Source organism: Geotrypetes seraphini, chromosome 1, assembly GCF_902459505.1.
Source record: "Geotrypetes seraphini chromosome 1, aGeoSer1.1, whole genome shotgun sequence".
Taxonomy (NCBI): Eukaryota; Metazoa; Chordata; class Amphibia; order Gymnophiona; family Dermophiidae; genus Geotrypetes; species Geotrypetes seraphini.
In genome coordinates, this window is record NC_047084.1 from 442,832,416 (window position 1) to 442,852,938 (window position 20,523).

At 42.4% G+C, this 20,523-nt stretch overlaps 1 protein-coding gene across 2 annotated transcripts in view; it reads right to left on the bottom strand.

Annotated features, from left to right (window-relative positions):
• ACO1 (aconitase 1) overlaps nucleotides 1–20,523 on the bottom strand; it is a 173,277-nt gene that overhangs the window by 68,626 nt on the left and 84,128 nt on the right. For both annotated transcript variants that reach the window (XM_033920367.1, XM_033920357.1), the window contains exons 12-16: nucleotides 19,269–19,404; nucleotides 14,390–14,474; nucleotides 10,052–10,208; nucleotides 8,959–9,083; nucleotides 270–374 (exon numbers count right to left, since the gene is read on the bottom strand). In XM_033920367.1, coding sequence (XP_033776258.1) covers nucleotides 270–374; nucleotides 8,959–9,083; nucleotides 10,052–10,208; nucleotides 14,390–14,474; nucleotides 19,269–19,404 — 608 coding nt within the window. The remainder of the gene's footprint in view (nucleotides 1–269; nucleotides 375–8,958; nucleotides 9,084–10,051; nucleotides 10,209–14,389; nucleotides 14,475–19,268; nucleotides 19,405–20,523) is intronic.

The following is a 20,523-nucleotide window of genomic DNA, read 5'->3' on the forward strand; positions in this document are numbered from 1 at the left end:
ACAATTATGTAAAAATTAATCACTGGATCCTGCAAAATGTTTGTTTTTACAAATAAAAAAAAAAGAGGTTAATGGAGAAAACCTCACAAAAACCTCAAATCACCCACCCCCCCATCCCAATATTTTAAAAGTGCTTTTTTGGAAAATCACTTACTCTTCTCTTCCTCTAATTCCTGGAAGCATTTCAGAAACCAAAAATATAAAATAAAATTAAACAGCAAATCATCAGTGCACTGTGAGCAAAGAATAATTAAAAGCTAAATACATACCAGGCTGTCAAAGAAGGGTGGGGATTTAATGTACGTAGATTTTGGATCCCAAGAATATAACTGATCTGATGGGGCATCTAAAGAGTTCCAACTTTCATTGACTTTCTAAAGAAAAATAATATTATAGTGCAATTAGATGCAATTTTTGTAATTGATGTATCATATTTAGATGGTAACATACTGTAATAAAGGGGAAGCCTTAGTGGGATGGTATAAATCATTTCTAACTTTGGGATTCCTGAGCCTTGCTTCACCCTGGGAGGATAATTATACAAATGTATAAGTGAATGTATCTGGTATATACATTTATAAAACTGCTACCTTTTCTGCAAAGTACATATAAACCTTTTGTTATAAAACTGCTGTTTACATGTGCTATCATCAGCAAAAGTTTAACACATAGATCTGTGCCTGCTCTTGGTCAGGCATAAAAACCATGATAAACAGCTACAATTCAGTAAGTATGCTTTAATTGGGTTTTACATGTAGAAAGAATAATTTTATATAATTTGCCTCTATATACACATATAAAAGTACATGGAGGGAATGAGCCTACATACACTAAAGTACAATTCCAGTCCTGTAGGCAGTCAGCCAGCGCCAGTGCCTCTCCCTCTCTCCGTCCCTCTTCCCTGCTGGCACCACCCCATGTTTCTAACTAATTTTAAAGCTATGTCATAATCATTCAACCAGAAGTCATTAACAGGCTATTAATCCCTCACACTACTCATCGTACTTTACGTTCTTCAAATCAAAACCTATTAGCTATCCCTTCACTTAGATATATTAACACTATGCGTACTAGCATTTTTTTCAGTTACAGCCCCTATTATCTGGAATTCCGTACCAAACCATATAAGAGAAATTATATCCCTTGATAAATTTAAAAGTAGCTTAAAGACCTTTCTTTTGAAAGATGCATATGAGATTTCATAGTCCTTTTAAGGAAGGTGATGGAAACTTGTTCTCTTCCATTTGCCTTGTATTTGAGATTACTTGCCTGCTTTTCCCTTTCCTCTTGTTTTTACCTTCTTCCCAGCCTTTCCTATTTCAATTTTGTATTTCTGCCCAGTCACCTTTTGTACCAGTATGTCACTGTTTGTCAATGTATCAGTCTGTTAATGTTATTTTAATGAAATTGGTTTTTAATATATATTTTTATAATTGCTTTTTTTTTAAATATATACTATGTAAAACCACTTTGAATTTTGATAAGGCGGTATATCAAATTTTAAATAAACCTGAAACCTGAGTTTATATTGTTTGATCACAAAGTTCATATATAATACTGATCTATCAAGGACCCTTTTGGGATTCAGTTTTGTCTGATGCAGTTGATCTGTGCCGAAACATAGTCCGAGTTGAGTCTTTTAATAAAGTGTACTTTAATATTCCCATCTCTGAGGCCCTTGCTGCTTTTCTTCATTCAAATGGCATGTTTAACTTTTAGATATGAATTTTATATTACTAAAAAGAATAACTCTTTTAAAAATTTCGATAAGAAATGGTCTGCCCTAAATATCATCTCATTCCTAAGTATTTTGTCTTTATGGCACTTCTCACGTATTGTTATTCAACTCGTTTGTTGTTAAACACATTTTTCAATAAGTAAAGGAAAACTTAAAAAAAAGAAACAAGAACTGAGCTACTCGTTGAGAAGCTGCTAGCTACCTATAATCTGGAAAGGCCTCTGTCAGAGACAGGATACTGGGTTTGAAGGACCCTGGTCTCAGCCAGTATGTCCATCTGAAGTGCTTCATTATACTGTTGCATCACACAGTGAATTCATGAAGAAATACTGAAATGTCACCGGTAATGAGTAGGAGTTGCAGGCTTCTTTATTGCCGCATGGTTATTTATACAAACTAGGCTTGGTCAAAACACATTTTCTATTTTGGCTCAGCTGCACGTTAGCTCAAAAACTGAACAATTATTATTTTTTTTTATTTTTAAAAGATTTATCAGTGCTCAGATCTCTTCCTGATGCATGTTAAGGCTGGGTCTACTCAGTTCTGATCCTGAAGGTCCACAGACAGATCAGGGTTTCAGGATATCCACAATAAATAGGCATGAGAGAGATTTGCATATCAAGGAGGCAGTGCATTCAAATCTCTCTCATGCCTATTCATTGTGTATATCCTGAAACCCTGGCCTGCCTGCCTTGGGACCTCAAGGCCTGGAATTGAGCAGCTCTGTGTTAGGCAATATGTGCCAGGGAGACAGCCCCATACGTGGTCAGCTTCTCATCACATAGTGATGTCTAAGTCAAAGAGGCAAAGTTTAACAGCCTGTGGGTGACACAAAACAAGCAAGCATGAGGATCTTTCTCTTCACAATAACAGGGCAATACAAGAGTGCATTTAATGGCTGCAGCAAAATGTTTCCAGCTGGAAACAGGCAAAGAGAACTCTACCGCTAACAGTAAGTTTGCACCTTATTAACTCATGTTAACAAATCATACTGAATCCATGAAACATTTTCTCTCTGAAGGAAAAAACACTCTTTGGAATACTAGCATAGACATCTGCAAAGCCATACAAATTTCAGGGAAGTGAGGAAGGGTTCATGGACTCCCATGGAAAGCTGCGACCATTTTGAACCAAAAGATTAAAGCACATTTCTACTGTGTTTTGCCCTGGAGATGAACTTGTGGTCATGAGCCTAAGTTTCATTGCTCAAAAAGAGGACATAGCTTTACAGAGACATCATGTGCACACCAGCACCTTGTGGTCACCAGCAACTGTTGGAACAACAATTACCAGTACGCATCTGGACGAAGGACCCAGTCACAGGAAAACCACAGAGAACAGTAAGCAAACTTCCAGGTATGGGCATAGGACCAAGTTCAAGTTCAAGTTCAAATTTATTTGATAAATCACCTATTAATAACATTCTAAGCGATGAACAATATTAAAATATAGTAAAGGGAAATAAACAAATTTTAAAACAATTTTAAGACAATATGTTAGACAACAAATATTATTAAGGAACAAGTAAAAAGTCAAAGTGCTAGGGAGTTTCTTTTTACATGTGGCTTAGTGACATACATGATATAAAAGGGAAAAAAGGGAAAAGTTACAATATTTTAAGCAAGAAAAAACATAAAAGGATAAAAAACATAGGGAAGGGGGGAAATAATTTTAAAAAGACATGCAAATTAATTTAGTCGTTTAGGTATTAAAAGCGTCGTTAAATAAAAATGTTTTTAAAAGTTTTTTAAAGGAGAGGAGGTCTTTTTCTTGTCTAATATAAAGTGGTAAAGCATTCCAGGTTTGAGGAGCTAAAACAGAGAACATTTCATTTCTCCTTGTTCCCACAATTTTTAGGGATGGGTACCGATAGTAAACCTTGAGATGATGATCAAAGAGAACGAGATGAATGATACGGAGTGATCGTTCTAGATAAAAATTGCGGTTCATTAAATAATAGTATTTTGAATACCACAAATGCTATTTTAAAGGTAATTCGATGGTTGATAGGCAACCAATGAGACTTAATTAATAATGGTGTTACATGGTCATATTTTTGTGCTTTGTGAATAAGTTTTCTGCTGTATTTTGTATTATTTGGAGTCTCTTCTTTTCTTTTTGCGGTATATTAAATAATAGAGAGTTACAGTAATCTAATCTAGAGATGATCATGGAATGAATAAGTATATTGATGGATTTGGGTTCTAAGAAAGCTGAGATAGATCGGATCAGTCGGAGTTTATAAAAACAGGACTTAACAATGTGACTGATGTGGTCATGAAAAGAAAGGTTAGTGTCAATAATTACACCTAGAATTTTCAGCTTAGATACTGATTCAATCGGGGTGTTATCAATTGCAAATGAAGAAGTTGGAAGAATATCTTTTCTCCAAGGGAAGAACATAGATTGAGTTTTCTGTAGGTTTAAAGACAATTTATTAAGACTAAGCCAGTTTTTTATTGTGTCCAGTTTGGTATTGATTGATTTAATTTCTTCATCATTTTTGGGGTCAAATGAGTGAAGAAGTTGAATATCATCAGCGTAGGAGAAAGAGGTAAAGCCCAAAGATTGACAGATAGTAAGCAGAGGAGAAAGAAAGATGTTAAATAAAAGAGGTGACAGAATAGATCCCTGGGGAATTCCAAAAGAAGAAGAATAAGAAGTAGAGTGATCATCTTTAGTTATGACCGTGGAAGATCGATTAGAGAGAAAAGAAGCAAACCAGTTTAGAACCTTTCCACAAATGCCAAAGGATTCCAAACGATTAAGTAATAGAGCGTGATCAATAGTATCAAAAGCCGCAGATAGGTCTAAAGAAAATAGGGAAATCGATTTGTGATGATCCAAGAAATAATGAATATTAGTAATAAGGCCTAACAAGGAGTATTCTGTATTGTGGTGTTTACGAAATCCCGTTTGATTAGGGTGCAGTGCGTTTGTAGATTCAATAAAATCAGAGAGCTGTTCTAAAACCAGTTTTTCGGTGATTTTTGCTAAAAAGGGTAAATTAGAGATAGGGCGATAGTTGGATACGTCTTCACAGTTAAGATTATGTTTTTTTCAGTATCGGAGTAACTATAGCTTTTTTCCAGTTGGTAGGGACAGTGGCTGTAAGCAGACTATTTTTAATGAGTAAATGAATGAAGGGGCCGAAACAAGCAAAAAATTTTTTCAGGTAAAATGGGGGGGATTAGTTCAGAACGTGAACTTTTTATTTTAATTCTTTGGAATACTCCTTCTATGTCTTTTAAAGATGGAATTGTAAAATTTGTACATTTGGACATTGGTATGGAAGAATAAGAGCTACTGGATATGGGCTCATCAAGATTGTTTGTAATAAACGTTTTTCGCATGAGAGCAATTTTCTCACAAAAATAATCGGCCAAATCTTGAGCTTTGGGAACAGATTCCGAATTGTTATTTTTATTTTTAAACTCTGGAGTAATGGATTTGAGAACAGAAAATAATTCCGAGCTATTTTAAGCCTTAAAGATTTTTTTTGAGTAAAATTTTTTTTTTGCTTGATTAATTTTTGTTTTATAAAAGTGTGCCTGTTCTCTATATCGCTGAAGGTTTATGGGTGTTTTTGATAGACGCCATTTTCTTTCTAGAGATCGGAGTTGTGCTTTTAAAAGGGATAATTCATCTGAGTACCATGGATTACGCAATTTGCGGGAAGAAATAGTTTTTGAGATTGTAGGAGCTTTGTCATTCAAGAAAGATTCTAATGAGGAATTCCAGTAAAGTAATAGATCATCAATAGATTCAAAATTAGGGATGATTTTAGAGGAACTGAAAAAAGGAGTGATATCGTTAGTTTCTAATTTTGAGAGGTCTCTAAATGTAATATTTTTTAAAGGTTCGGAGAGAGTTTTTATTTCTATAGGACGTGAGTAATGGCAATTGAAAGAGATGAAGTAGTGGTCTGACCATGGTACAGGGGAAATAAGGGGTACTGAATAAGATAAAAGTTGGGATTTGGATGTAATAATCATATCAAGTGTATGCTTTGAGGAATGAGTAGGTTCCCTAATGTGAGTTACCAAATCTAAAGTCTTGATGAAATGTAACATGTCAGTTGTAAATGAATTATTAGGGTTATCGAAATGAATATTAAAGTCCCCCATAATAATGGGGCAGGTAGAAGCAGAACAGAAATCAAATAATAAATTATGAAGAGAAAGTAGCTTGGTATGGTCCAAAGGGGGGGAATATAAAGTAAAAGGAGATCAATTTTTGGGTTCTGATTAGTTTGAACATGTAAAAATTCGACAGTGGTGTTATTGATAGATTGATCACAAATCCTGACTAAGTTTTTTTGAAAGATAATAGCTACACCACCGCCTTTGCGATTCTGACGATGGTTCCAGTAATAATCAAAGTCAGGAGGGCAACAATAAGACAGAAAAGCCTCATCGCCAGTAGTAAGCCATGTTTCTGTAATGCATAAGATTTGTAGGCCTTGATGAAGGATAGATCTTTCAGTAGATGATGTTTGTTTCTGATAGATCTTGAATTAATAAGGCCGATTTTTAGGGGTTTACTGTTAGAAGAAGAGTGACTGTAGGAGGAAGTAGGAGATTTTAGTGTAAGGTCATTTGAGCCCAAAGGTAAAGTTGGGATTGTAAGGATAGATTGTGGAAGGGATTTAGTAGATTTATGTGAAATAGGTCTAATGGGTCTATTTCCCCAATGTACTGGAATGTTATTGTTAGCAATAGACATAGTGTAAACTGAATTAGTATTATAATGCGGATTAAGAGTGTAGAAAAGCAAGACTGGAGTACCGATAGTATTAAAAATTAGTGGCTTGTATGTGTGGCTAAAAAGGACTAAAAACGTTAGGAATAAACTAAAGAAGCGAGCGCACTCGGAATGCCCACGAAGGAGCCTGCTCCTTTTGTGCGCTCCTTCGGCGCGCGCCAAAGGCGTGCGCCGCAGAGAGTCCCACTAAATAGGGCATGCGCTGACCTGGCCGGGGGGGGGGGGGGCGGAGTCCGGCGGGCCGCCGCTTCACAGCGGCAGAGGAGCAATGAAGAAGGTAAACTGGCGGGGGGGGCGGAGTCTGGCAGGCCGCCGCTTCGCAGCGGCAGAGGAGCAATGAAGAAGGTAAACTGGCGGGGAGGCGGAGTCCAGCGGGCCGCCGCTTCGCAGCGGCAGAGGAGCAATGAAGAAGGTAAACTAAAATAAAACAAGAAGTAACATGAAACTAAATGGTAAAAAACAATAGCACAGGATTAGCAGAAAACAAACTTAAGTTCTAACAAAGTGCAGGTCAGTGCAAAGGTGCTGTGATGGGGATAGGACAGTGTAGTAGCACCTTTGCACCAATTCAATAGTCCTCAGGTGACACAGGATGCATTGACATGGACCAAAATAAAGGCTATATAAAGAGCCTCCCTTCCTGATTTTAGCTAGAGATAACCTCTGTACAGTCAGACTTTGCTGGCTTCTGTCTGTATAATCTCTCCATTGTATCTTCAGACTGATAATACAATCTTATTACTGGTGTGCCTCCGCTGTTACAATTTAAATACTCTACTTGAGTCAAGGGCACGTCCCATGTCCTGGACGAACCTCGTGAAGGAAGGTCGGTGGGATCCCGTGGCCCCTTGCGGGGACGGTGATCGAGACCTCCGTCTCGCCGAGAAGGAAGGAGAAGCCTCCCTCGAATAGCGAGGTTCTCGTTCGGACCCTCGATCCGACACCGGGGATGCGCTATGGAAGCGCTCCGGGGTCGAGGACCTGCGTCGCCTCGAGGAGCCCCTCGGGGACGACGCCGGGGTTCGGGGTACCGATCGATGTTGGATCGGGGACCCCTCCCCGGACTCCCTCGGCAAAAGCCTGTTGCCTCGGACCGGAGCCCCGGACCGAGGGGGAGTCAGTAAGAGCTGTGGGTTAGTAAGAGACAGCTCGGTAACCCGTAGTGGTCCCCCCGATCGAGTCGAGGGGGAGCGGCCTCGGGCCGGAGGGGAACTCTGGGCCTTTTTTGAGAGGGGCTTCGATCTTCGTTTCGCCCCGCGAAGCTCCGTCAGGGATGTGCGCCTCGAGTGCCTCGGAGAGGAGTCCGAGGAAGATGAGAGGCGGCGGAAACGGCGCGCTTTGCCCCAAGGGGTCTCGACGCGTCGCTCAGGCTGGTCCGGCGCACGCGAGGCCGAGGTCGAGGCCGGTTGAAGGTGAGCCATGGCAGCGGATAGCTCCGTTGTGATCATTGCTCGGAGCAGCTCCTGGAATACCGGCACGGACAGCATCGATGGCATGTCCGAGGTCGCGGTGCACTCCACCGGGGGCGATCTCGAATCAGAGCATTCCCGAGTGGTGGAGGCACGTCCCGAGGTCTTGGGTGGTTTTGCCGGGGCTGTGGGTAGGGAACTCCCCCCTTGTCCCGCTATTGTCCCCGAGGTTGGCTTCTTCGGAGGTATGGAACCTGAGGAGGGAAGAGGGGACTTACCCAGAGCCGAAGACTTCTGGGAGCTCGGGGTCTTCGACGTCAAGTCCCGAGGCGGGGCCGAGGTCCCCGCGACAACCCAGGAGCCCCCGGATCGCGAGAAAAGGGCGCGTTAAGCGCGATGAGCAGGAAAAAGAAAGATTAATACGCACAGTGACTTTGAACAAGGAAAAAAATAAAAAATGGCAGTGTAAGAAGGCACTTGGGGCAGAGCTAAGAAAAAACGTGTCTTCTTAGCACTGCGGAAAAAAACGAACTGGAGACCATGAGGAGGGGATGCGCCCTCTAGTGGAGCAGGAGGCACACATGCGTGATGCAGCATAGCAAGCTTGAATCTTCAATCAAGTTTGCTTGAGATGCTGTCCACATCGGGGCTCCGTAGATGACGTCACCCACATGTGAGAATATCATGCCTGCTTGTCCTGGGATAAATGTATTATTGGTTTTGGAAATATACTGTGCGTCTGAGCAGTCATTGCCTTAGAGCAGTGGTTCCCAACCCTGCCTGGAGGACAACCCCCAGCCAGTTGGGTTTTCAGGATAGCCCTAATGAATATGCATGGAGCAGATATGCATGCCTGGCGCCTCCATTATATGCAGATCTCTCTCATGCATATTCATTAGGGCTATCCTGAAAACCCGACTGGCCTGGGGGATCCTCCAGGACAGGGTTGGGATCCACTGCCTTAGAGGGAGTCACAGTGAGAAGGTAAGCAGCGTCTTTTCATAAACAACTAAAAAATTTAATGGGGAAAAATTAGACAGTCGTTACCTCTATTTTCTTATAAACTTCTTTAAACATCTCAGGAATGACAAATTGGCGCTCAACAGCTTGAATTTCATCTCTGGTTGGCCAGATATCCTTTAGGAATATAGGTTTGCCTTCTGCATTTCTTCCTATGGGAAACATGTGAATTTAACAACATTTTATTCAATTCAGCACTTTTGTTTTTACCAGAAGCATTCCGGTTCAAGGCAGAATTCAGTGACTACAAAAGTTAGACACATCATATTAGTTGCTCTGGGAAGAGTAATCTGTCATTTTACAGGAGCTGTTATTAAACCTCACACAAAGATGAATTTTTCCAAGTTTGCAAGTTTATTAAAAATTTGATATATCACCTTAAAATTGTCAAAGCGGTGCACATTACAATAAAATTATAAAATTCAATTATATATCAATTACATATCATTAGGACATTGGGTAATTACATGACAAATGGAAACATAGGAAAGAGGAGAGGGGAGCTATGCTCTTCCTTAGTTATTAATTATACCCAGTGGTATCCTTTTTTTTTTCTCGGGTAGAGGATCATAAATAATAAGCGTCCCTAAACATGAATGTTTTTAAATTAATTTTTAATTTATCGATGTTTTCCTTTTCTCTTAAGTGAGCTGGTAATAAATTCCAGTGTTGGGGTGCACTAACTGAAAAAATACGTTTACAGGTGGTATCATAAAAGATAAGTCTTCTTGTGGGGAAAAAACCCCCAATTTCATAAGGCATTAAAACTACAAGACATTAAAGCTCACTTGCTTTAGTGTTCCAACACATTTCCATTGATTGCTCTACTGATGTTTCCTATTGGAAGGGAGTTAAGTGAATCATAAGATATACATTTTAGATTATTAACCTCCTTGAGTAGCTATTCCTTTAGTTGTTTTGGTTTTCTTTTATATACATTCCTTAGTTTTATTCTCTCCTATAACGTGCACTAGTTGCAGATATGAGTGTTTTGGAATCTGGTTTCAATTTCCCATTCTTTTTATTTTCTTGTCATTGATTTGAATTTGCATTTATATATGTAATCTCAGTAAAATGTCTAATAAAACAAACAAACAAAAAATATACAATAACTTCTTACCCATAGGTTCTTTCTCAAAGTCAATCCTTATGGTTCCTGCAATGGCATAAGCTATGACCAGCGGTGGAGAGGCCAAGTAATTGGCACGAGTGTTGGGATGTACACGGCCTTCAAAATTCCTATTCCCAGACAATACCCCCACTGCTACAAGGTCACCCTGTGTCCATATGAAAAGAAATAAAACCAAGGTACAGGTCTAAATACTCAAAATGAAACCAAACGAGATCAAATGAAAACATCTTATAAAGAACCAAGCATATTGTAGGTAATTCCATTAAGGTGCTAACATTTATGTTATGTAAATGATTAGAATAATGGCATCTGCTCCATACTCTCATTTCTAACATGTTTATTATTTATTTTATTTGTTCAATTTTCTATACCATTCTCCCAAGGGAGCTCAGAACGGTTTACATGAATTTATTCAGGTACTCAAGCATTTTTCCCTGTCTATCCCAGTGGGCTCACAATCTATCTAATGTACCTGAGGCAATGGGGGGATTAAGTGATTTGTCCAGGGTCACAAGGAACAACATGGGTTTGAACCCACAACCTCAGGGTGCTGAGGCTGCAGCTTTAACCACTGCTCCACACACTCCCCATGTCTGACTCTGCTGTCCCTTTCCTTTCTGTACTGATTGAATAGCAAAAGGCAATTTAGGAAACTAACACACAGAAATGTGCATGAACACCAAAAACCTGATTGTAAATAAATGCATATCTGACAGATGAACATACACATAGGCGGAGTCTGGGGGGGGGGAACACAAACTTTTACTTACAAGTTATGCATGCATCTCTGGCACTGAGGTGCAAACATTTTTACCAGCTCTTCAATGGGTGTATGTGTTCACAGATAAGAGCATATGTGCTTATCTAGTGGAAAAGAGTGTGGTGTAGTAGTTAAAAGCTATAGCCTCAGCACCCTGAGGTTGTGGGTTCAAACCCTGCGCTGCTCCTTGTGACCCTGGGCAAATCACTTAGTCCTCTACTGCCCCAGGTACTTTAAATAAGATTGTGAGCCCACCAGGACAGAGGGAAAATGCTTCAAGTATCTGTATGTAAATTGCTTTGAATGTGGTTGTACAATAGAGAATGACACGGGGAAAAAATCTGTCCCTTTCACCGCCACTGCCATCCCATTCACCGCCCCGTCACCGTCCCCGCTGCATCCATATAAGCCTTAGTACTGTAATATTTAGCTTATTCCTTTCTTATAAATCAAAGTTCCTGCTGCTGAACTAGAGAAAGAGATGTTCAGCTGGCAGGGCTTTGTTTATAAATTTTTATCAACACAACTAATATACTATTTTATCCTAAAGCAAAAAATAAATAAATAAATATAATTTTTTTTTTCTACCTTTGTTGTCTGGTTTCTGCTTTCCACATCTTCTCATTGAATTCCTTCCATCCACTGTGTGTCTTCTCTCTGCGTCTTCCATTTGCTGTTACTGTGCCTCTCCCTTAACCCTCCCCCCCAATTGGTCTAGCACCCATCTTCTTCCCTCCGCTCCCGCATAGTCTGGCATCTGTCTTCTTCCCAATCTGTCTTCCACATTTCCCTTGGGGGTCTGTTCCTCTCCACCCTCCTTCAATGTCTGTTCTATTCCTTTCCACCACCACCCTTCCCTCCCTCCTTTACCATCTGTTCCTTTCTACTACCCTTCAGCTCCTCTCACGTGGCTTATCTATCTACCTTCCTCCCTCTTATTTTCATGGCACGTTACAATGTAATTTGTGCAAGCCACTGGAGCCTGCGAGCTCGGTCCCTGTCCCATCCCCACAAACCATCTCGCTTCTGTGCTCCTATTTTCTCCATTTCTAATATCTCCCCTATGTATCTGTCATTGCCCCCCCTGTGTCCATATACCATCCCCATGGCATGTCCCCTTTATGTCTCTGTCCCTATGCCCCATGCACATAATTTCCCCTCTTTCTGTTACCTTCCTGTGTCCAGATTTCCCCTATCTTCCTCTTCCATACCAGTGTGTCTCTTCTTTTCAACCCCATCTAGCTTTTTTCCCTCTTTCTTCCCCCCCCCCCCTCCTTCTAGCATCTGGCTCACCTGCCAGTCCTTCCCTTTCTTTCCTGCTGTGGGTTTTTCTTTCCGACTTCATCCCCTTGGCCCAGAATCCTTTTCCCTTTCACTCCCTCCCACTCCCTCCTTCCAATTTGAGCCGGGATGGGAACACTAGCGATCGCACGGTCCCCGCAGCCACTACCTGCCTGCCCAATCGATCCTAGTGTTTAGCCAGCTCTCTCCCTTCTCCTCACCTTAGTTTATAGGTTTTCTTTTTCGGCGACCTGCACGCTTTCCCAAAGAGCCGCGCACGCGCGGCTGCTCAGTGTTCAATCTTCTGCTCTGCTGCAACTTCCTGTTTCCGGTTGCGTCAGAGCAGAAGATGAAACTGAGCAGCAGCGGGTGCGCGGCTCTCTGATAGCGTGCGGGTCGCCGAAAAAGAAAATCTACAAACTAAGGTGAGGAGAAGGGAGAGAGCTGGCTAAACACTAGAATCGATTGGGCAGGCGGGTGTGAGCTGCGGGGACCGCGCGATCCTTCATGCCTCACTGCGGGGACAAGGGTGAATGGCCTTGTCCCCGTCGCCGCAGCGACTGCTAGTTTTCTTCCCCGTTTTCGGCGGGTGACCTGCGGCTAAAATGCGGTGGCCGCGGGTAAACCGCCACCGTGTCATTCTCTATTGTACAACTACAAAAAGGCGGTATACAAGTTCAAATCCTCCTCCCCCCCTAGTTAAACATTTGCAGAAGCTGTCTGTGACTAAACTGCATATGCAACATTTGACTTCTTGTTCACATTTTATTATAGCTTTTGCTGATACTTCCTGTAAGTATTCTACGAGGTATCAATTGTTTTTGCAAGAAAGACATTCTGTTTAAGTTTTCCTGTACTTGTTACAAAGCAGTTTTTGGGATGTTGCCAGACTATCTTGCTTCCCATTTCTCTTTGAATTATCTCAACAAGCGTACACGTAGAATACATCTATCAACTATTCCCCTTTAAAATCCTGCCAATTGAAGAAGTTTTTCGACAGAATCTTTTCCTTCCAGGCCGCCAAACTGAATAAGTGGCTAGGAAAATCTATACTAGAGGCCACTTCTTATTTTGATTTTAGGAAAACATTAAAGACCCGTCTGTTTGACTTGTCTATATCTTAGTACTACAACTGTTCAACTCATTTTTGTTTCTTAGCTGATGCATTTCAATTTTAACTGATTTTTAATTGATGTATTCCAATTAATTGATTGTTTTATTATATCATTTCAATTTTATTGATTGTTTGTATTTTTATCTTGCTGTGAACCACTTTGAACCTTTTTTGGTATAGAGGTATACAAAAAATAAATTATTATTATTCTCTTTTTCTGTTGTTATATAAGCACCTTACAGTATATGGGGAGCTCTCCAAAACATCCCCATATCCTACTGTACCCAGTTGTATACCACCCCAATAGCCCTTATACCTGCAGGTGTCACCAATATGATAGAACAATAGGTGTTAGGTGGTTTTGGTGGGCTCACACGTCCCACCCCAAGTGTACTAGTTAGTGGGATATTGGCCTGGGCTCCCTTCTCTGATGTTCACTGCTCTGACCACCCCACCAGGCTATGCCAGCCTCAATACCCTGAGGTTGCGAGTTCAGTTCCAGCCTGTTCCTTATGACTTTGGGCAAGTTACTTGACTCGTCGTTGCCCCAGGTACCACAGATAGATTGTGAGTCTGCCAGTACAGATAGGGAAAACCTAATAGTACCTGATTACTAGTCAATGTATTATAAACTGCCTTGGGTGAAATATCTTCATGAAAAGGCAGTTATTAAATTCCCAATAAATAAATATAATAGGATCATTGGGGACATTACCCCACCCATCAAGACTTACCCAAACATTTAAGAATTGTATAAATATATAATCTCATGCTACATAATTAAAAACTAATCCTTATTTCATGACAAATAACTTTTGGACTATAACATATCTTAAATAGGAAACTATCATTAGGAAGATTTTTCCTCACAAAATCATTTTTTAAAATCTAATTTTTTTTTTAAAGCATTGATTTTTATCCACCCTATGCTTAAGCCTTACAGGTACCGGAAATAGAGAAAATTCCAGGCAGATCTGTCTCCAAAATGTGAACCTCTGCTAGGAAGTAGCAGATGAAAAATCCCTTTCCCCTTTCCCCACCCTAATCAGAAAGGGAACTAGAGAAGCATGGACTGTTTAAGTGCCCCTGGCTCTCCTCAAGAGTTCCTGTGTCCTTCTGGAGAATGCAGTAAGCGCAGCATCCTTTTATGCCAAGAACTGTTATAACATACTTGGGTAATGGCTTCCACAACAGCATCTGGTAGAGGTCCACTGTTACCAATACAGGTCATACAGCCGTAACCCACCACATCGAACCTGCAGACAAAAGGCATATAAGTTGGAAGGACCATTGATAAAGGCTTCTAATAGCTACTGTATATTAGTCTTGCAGAAAGAAACTGCTCTCTTTACAAAATGATACAGCTTTTATTGATGAAATGAAGAACAACTAACATGATCATGTACGAGTGTAAGCATTTGTGTCCCCCATAGATCCCTTCTTCAGTAGTATTATTATAAGCATACAATAATGCCTTGCTATCTCAAATATATACGTTTAAGTCACATTTTGATCATCAAAGATGAGAACACTCTTCCAGGCTATTTTCCTGTCTGAAATACTCATTTACTGATCTCTTCATGGATTTGGATTTTAGAGCTTACTCAACATTTCCAAATTTGAGCTCTAAGAAAGTTATTTCCATGTCCAAATTGGCAATCCAGTTGTACCTGAGATAATGGGGAGCAAAATGATTTGCCCAAGGTAACAAAGTGGGAGAAGCAGGTTTAAATCCTGGCTTCCAAAACCACTAACTCCACATGTGTAAACTCCCCCTCTTTTGTGGGTAAATTTTATTGAGAGTAAGGAGAGAGAAGAAATCTTGGTAAAGTGCTTTTAAAATACAAAGAGACTAATTTTTCCAGTCCTTTTTTGGTAAGAGAAAAGGTACCAATACTCATACAGGGCCAATTTTAAGGGCAGAGTCTATAGCTCTGTCCCTATATTAGCCACATCCCCACAGTAGCCATACCTATTTTAACAGCCATGGAACATATAAAAAGGCATCTTTGAAAATGGGACACCAGTCCCTAGGTCCAACAAAACAACCCCTACGAGTGACTATAAACTAATAAAATATGTAAACAACATTTCAGCTGAAACTCCCTAAACCAGACTCTGGCATGCAGCACAACACCAGAAAACCAAAAATATTTCCCCTTGTAGTGCTATAAAGATAGCAGATATAAATGTAAAAAACTGACATATTCCATTCATTATATTACAAATTAACAACTACAATAAAATACAATAAAACAAAAAATTAACATAACACAGCTATCACGCTATTTTAACCTAAACTAAAAATTTTGTTTTCTACTTTTGTTGTCTGGCCATGTATTTTTTCCCCACTCTGGTTTCTACTGTCCTCATTTTCTCTTAACTCCTATTGCTAGATTTCCTGTTCATTTGTCATTTTTCACTCCTCATTCCCTTCTCCACTTCCCTCCCCAATCCATTCAGCTTTTTCCCCCTCTCCCCCTTACATCCATTGTCTTCCCTCTCGGAAATGTGGAGATGAGCCAGCAAGGAAAAGAAAGGTGTTGGCACACCATAACAACATGCACTGGCACAAAAAAGCCCTTATTCTTTCTCCCAGCTATCAGTTTCTGCTTGTCCTGGTAGAGTTGCATAAGAATGTGGTTGACTGAACATTGGGCTAGATTCACTAAGCAAGCCAATCATGTACCGATCGTTTTGCGAGTCCTTTGCGACCTGATTTCCCTCCTGCAGTATTCACTAACCTGTTTTGCGATCCGATTCCGATCCATGCATGCAAATGAGGAGAACTGCATGCAAAGTAGGTAGGGATGCGATTCACTAAACAAATTTCCCGATCCGACTAGGCTGGCCGATCAACCCAAGAAGCGACTGCTGGAGACCAGTTGAAAATATCTTTCTGACTCTCCAGCTCCAAGGAAGCCCTGCTCTGCCCCGTGTCTCCTGCCTGCTTGCACTGATCTTCCAGCCATGCTCTGTCTCCTACCTGCTCGCCCTGATCTTCCAGCCCTGCTCTGCCCCGTGTCTCCTGCCTGCTCGCCCTGATCTTCCAGCCCTGCTCTGTCTCTTGCCTGCTCGCCCCGATCTTCCAGCCCTCCTCTGCCCCAAGGTAGAAGCCTGAGCCAATCAGGGCCTTAGGCTCCTCCCCATGCATCACATGATGCAACTGGCGGGGCCTAAGGCCCTCATTGGCAGTGCCTTATGAGGAAGGGTAGGAGGACTTTGCGGTTCCTCATGCTCCCCGAAGACTTTGTGGGAGGCCTAAGGAGCAGGAGGGACTGAGTACCCCTCCTGCTCCCAACTTTGAGGTACGGGGGTGCCTGGTCAAGCCGGGCCCAGCCAGGGGGTTGGTCGGCCTATGGAGCAGAAGGGACCGAGCACCCTTCCTGCTCCCAACTTTGAGATAGGGGTGTGCCGGGTCGGGCCAAGCCCGGCCCGGCCGGGGGGTTAGTCAGCCTACGGAGCAGGAGGGACCGATTACCCCTCCTGCTCCCAACTTTGAACAGGCGGGATGTCGGGCTGTGCTGTCTCGGGGGTGGGCCGAGGGGGGGGGGGGGGTTGGCCTACGGAGCAGGAGGGACCGAGCAACCCTCCTGCTCCCAACTTTGAGGTACAGTGGTGCTGGGCCGGGCCTGGCCTGGCTGGAGGTGGGGCGGCCGGGTGTGTGGCGCGGTGGGCCAATCGGGGGGAGGGTCAAATGGTGGCGGAGGGGCAAATTTTTGTGGAGTTCGGGGAAGGAGGGGTGTTCGGGGCACTTGTTGGGAGGGGGGGTTAATTTTTTTTTAAAAATCGGGCAGATATTTTTCATGTGTAAAACACACAAAATATCTGCCCGATTAAAAAAAAATTTTAAAAGACAGCGGCAGAAGCCCTAACAACAGTGACAGGAGACTGTTTCTCCTGTCACTACTGTCAGGGCTTTAGCGATCCGTGCAGTTGGCTGGAGGCGTGCCAATGATCATCTCCATTTGCATGCAGGCCTTTTATGAATTCATTGGCCTGCATGCAAATGGAAACGGATCGGAGGATTAGTGAATCTATCCCTAAGTTCTTGATTCTGGAGAAACTGGTTACAAACTAATACTATTAGTTTAAATGTACAAGTCCTGGTTTAAGAGATTAAGTACTAAGGGCTAGATTCATTAAGCCAACCATCAAGTCCCGACCACTTAGCGACCCCTACCCGATTCACTAACCTTCCTCCCGATCCGATTCCGAACCGCGCATACAAATAAGGAGAAGGGCATCCAAAAGTAGGAAGGCAGCGATTCACAAAAAAACATTAAGGAGCACCGACTGGTCTGGCCGATCAAAAAAGAAACGACTGCTGAGGACCAGTCGCTCACATCCCTGCCAACTCTCCTGAGCATTCTCTCCTATAGGACTCCTGAATTTCAGCCAGCTGAGGCATCTTTCCTGCTCTCTGCCGCCTCTACTCTCCTGCTCTCTGCCGCCCTTCCCCGCAGTGTGAGCTCATGATTTTAAAGCGGGGCTGCATTGCGGGGAAGGGTGGCAGAGAGCAGGAGAGTCGGGGCGGCACAGACTTCATTTTGGTCGTGTTCTTCTTTTAAGCAAGGGGCTGCACTGTGGGGAAGGGCGGGAGAGAGCAGGAGAATCGGGGTGGCACAGTCATTTCGGTCTTCTTGCTTTGGTCTCTGCATAACAGGCAACTTGCATTAACCACGGGCTCGTGAATGTTTCTTCCTTGCACGGACAGAAAAACTCTAAGGAGCACGGAGCTCAAGTGCAGACCATCTACAGGCAAAGAAGATGGTCTGCGCATGCGTCGGGATCGCTCTGCAGCGATCTGTGCAGTCGGTGGGGGGCATTACTCCGATTGCTCCCATTTGAATATGGACCCATAGTGAATTGGTCGGCCTGCCATGGATCGGACACGGATCGGACACGATCAGGCAGGTTAGTGAATCTAGCCCTAAGACTGTTAGGGGGAAATTCTGTATAGGACGCCGGTCTCAGCAGCCACCTAAGAAGCGGCTGAGAATCACACACCGGCATCCTATACAGAATCGTGTCTGCCCTATGGGACAGACACCTAACCCTGACTAACCACCCCGATTCTCTAACCTGCGCTTATGTCACAGGCACCGGTTAGAGAATCATTGAGGGATCCCTTGCAATCAGCTAATCGTGGCAAGGGAATCCCCCTGTGGAGATCAGCTAAGCAGCAACGGCTGCGGCAGTGAACCCCTGCCCCTTCCCTCACAGTACACCGGACAGAAAGGATGCCGACTCCCTCCTGCCCCTGAACTCCACCCCCCCACCCCCCTCCCGTTGAAGACGATACCACATGAAGCTGAACCCCCCTGACACCCCGTCAAACTGCAGGCCCCCCACATCGCACCCCTAACTCTACCTCCCAACTCCCTCCCCATACCTTTTAGTTGAAAGTCCAGCCGGAGAGATACTCACATCATCCGGTCGGCAGGCCTATCACTCCAAAATGATGAGCCTCCCCTTCCCGGTGCATTCTGGGATACACCTGGGAAGTTCCTAAGGCTCTGATTGGCTCAGATGCCTAAGGCCCCTACCATAGAAGGCAGAATTAGGGGTGCAGGGTGGGGTCCTGCAGCTTTGAGAGGGTGTCAGGAGTGGGGGGGGAGTTGGCTTCAAAGGATATCGGGGGTTCAAGGGGGTAGCGGCAAGAGGGAGTAGGCATCCCTCCTGCCAGGGGACTTCGCCGGGTGCGAGTTCCCAGCAACGGCTGATTGCAGCAGGGAGATTTCCTTGCTGTGATCAGCTCAGCAACTTCGTCTACTTAAAATGTAGGCTAGGATTTTGCTGGCCTACATTTCAGGTGACTATCATGGCCCTAGGTGATGATCCCCTTCCCCAGGACTTGATACTTTTTCATTAGAAACTTTGGATGCTTTTTACTAAAGCTTAGCACAAATTAAATGCTGTCGGTCCTATTTTATACCTCTGGACCACATGGCACTTATCACACAGTAAGCTTTAGTAAAAGGGCCCCTTTATTGTTAGCTCATGTTTAATATGCAACAGCCACTGTAGCTGATTAAAATCTGTCTTACCCTAGTTGGGACAGGTAAGGCATGACTCCACTATTCTTCAGGTAGTACGTCACCACCCCACTGCCTGGAGACAAGCTAGTTTTAATGTACGATTTGACAGTCAGCCCAGCTTCCACAGCTTTTTTAGCTAACAATCCTGTGAAACAAAGAATAATTTGCAGTGAATATACACCATGCCAGATGGATTTCACAGTTTACTTAGGATCCATCAACTGTTCTTTGCAAAAGATTTTCTCGCGTTATTAGAGGATTGGAACATTTGATTTAATGACAAGAAATGAGACTGGTTATCAGCAAGCAAATATTTCACAGGATGCGTCAACAGTGCTCAGAACTCCTAAGCTGTTCTGTACAGTGCAGAATTCTGCCAGAACAGCACTGAAACATAACTTCGTAATGTTCAGCTCTAATAGTATGCAAATCATATGCACGCCATTAGTGTTGAGCATTGGGAAGTTATTTTTCGGAACCTGTTAGTCCAATAAAAAAATAATTACTGTGTTTTTTGCTCCATAAGACGCACTTTTTCCACCCCCAAAAAGGGGGTGGAAAAGTGGGTGCGCCTAATGGAGCATATATACCCACCCCCTACGGTACCTTTTTTCTAAATTCCGGTTTCAAGTTTTAAGTTTTATTAAAAGTTTGATGAATTGCAAAGTGATGCACAAGTCTAAATACATATAGAAACATTTTGCAATTCAGGGGGACAACCTGATTGATATACACTGAACAATAAACATGAACAGACCCAGAGGGAAAAATGGGGGAAGAAATACAATATGTGATAGGAAAGAAAGACGAAAAGGGAAAGAACGATAAGGAAGGGAATGACAACACTAACAGTCTAGCTGATACTACCAAGATACTAATGTTTTAAGAAAAGAGAGAAAAATTAGCAGTTAATCGCATCTTTAAAAAGAAAACATTTTAACTTGCTTTTGAAACTGTTGATAAGACGATCTTCCCTTATATGTATTGCTAATGAATTCCATAGTTGTGGAGCAATGACAGAAAAAATTTATTGTCTTTGGGTATTGATAGATTTCACAGTAGGAACGACCAACAAGTGTTGGTTATTAGATCTGAGTGATCAGGTGGGAGTATAGGGTATTAAGATACGCTCAATAAAAGCCTGGGTTTTGTGAAGTATTGATTTAAAAGTTAATAGGGGTAGATTTTATAATTTATTTGGTGTACTACTGGAAGCCAATGAGATTTTTCAAGAAGTGGGGTAACATTGTCAAATTTCTTCGCC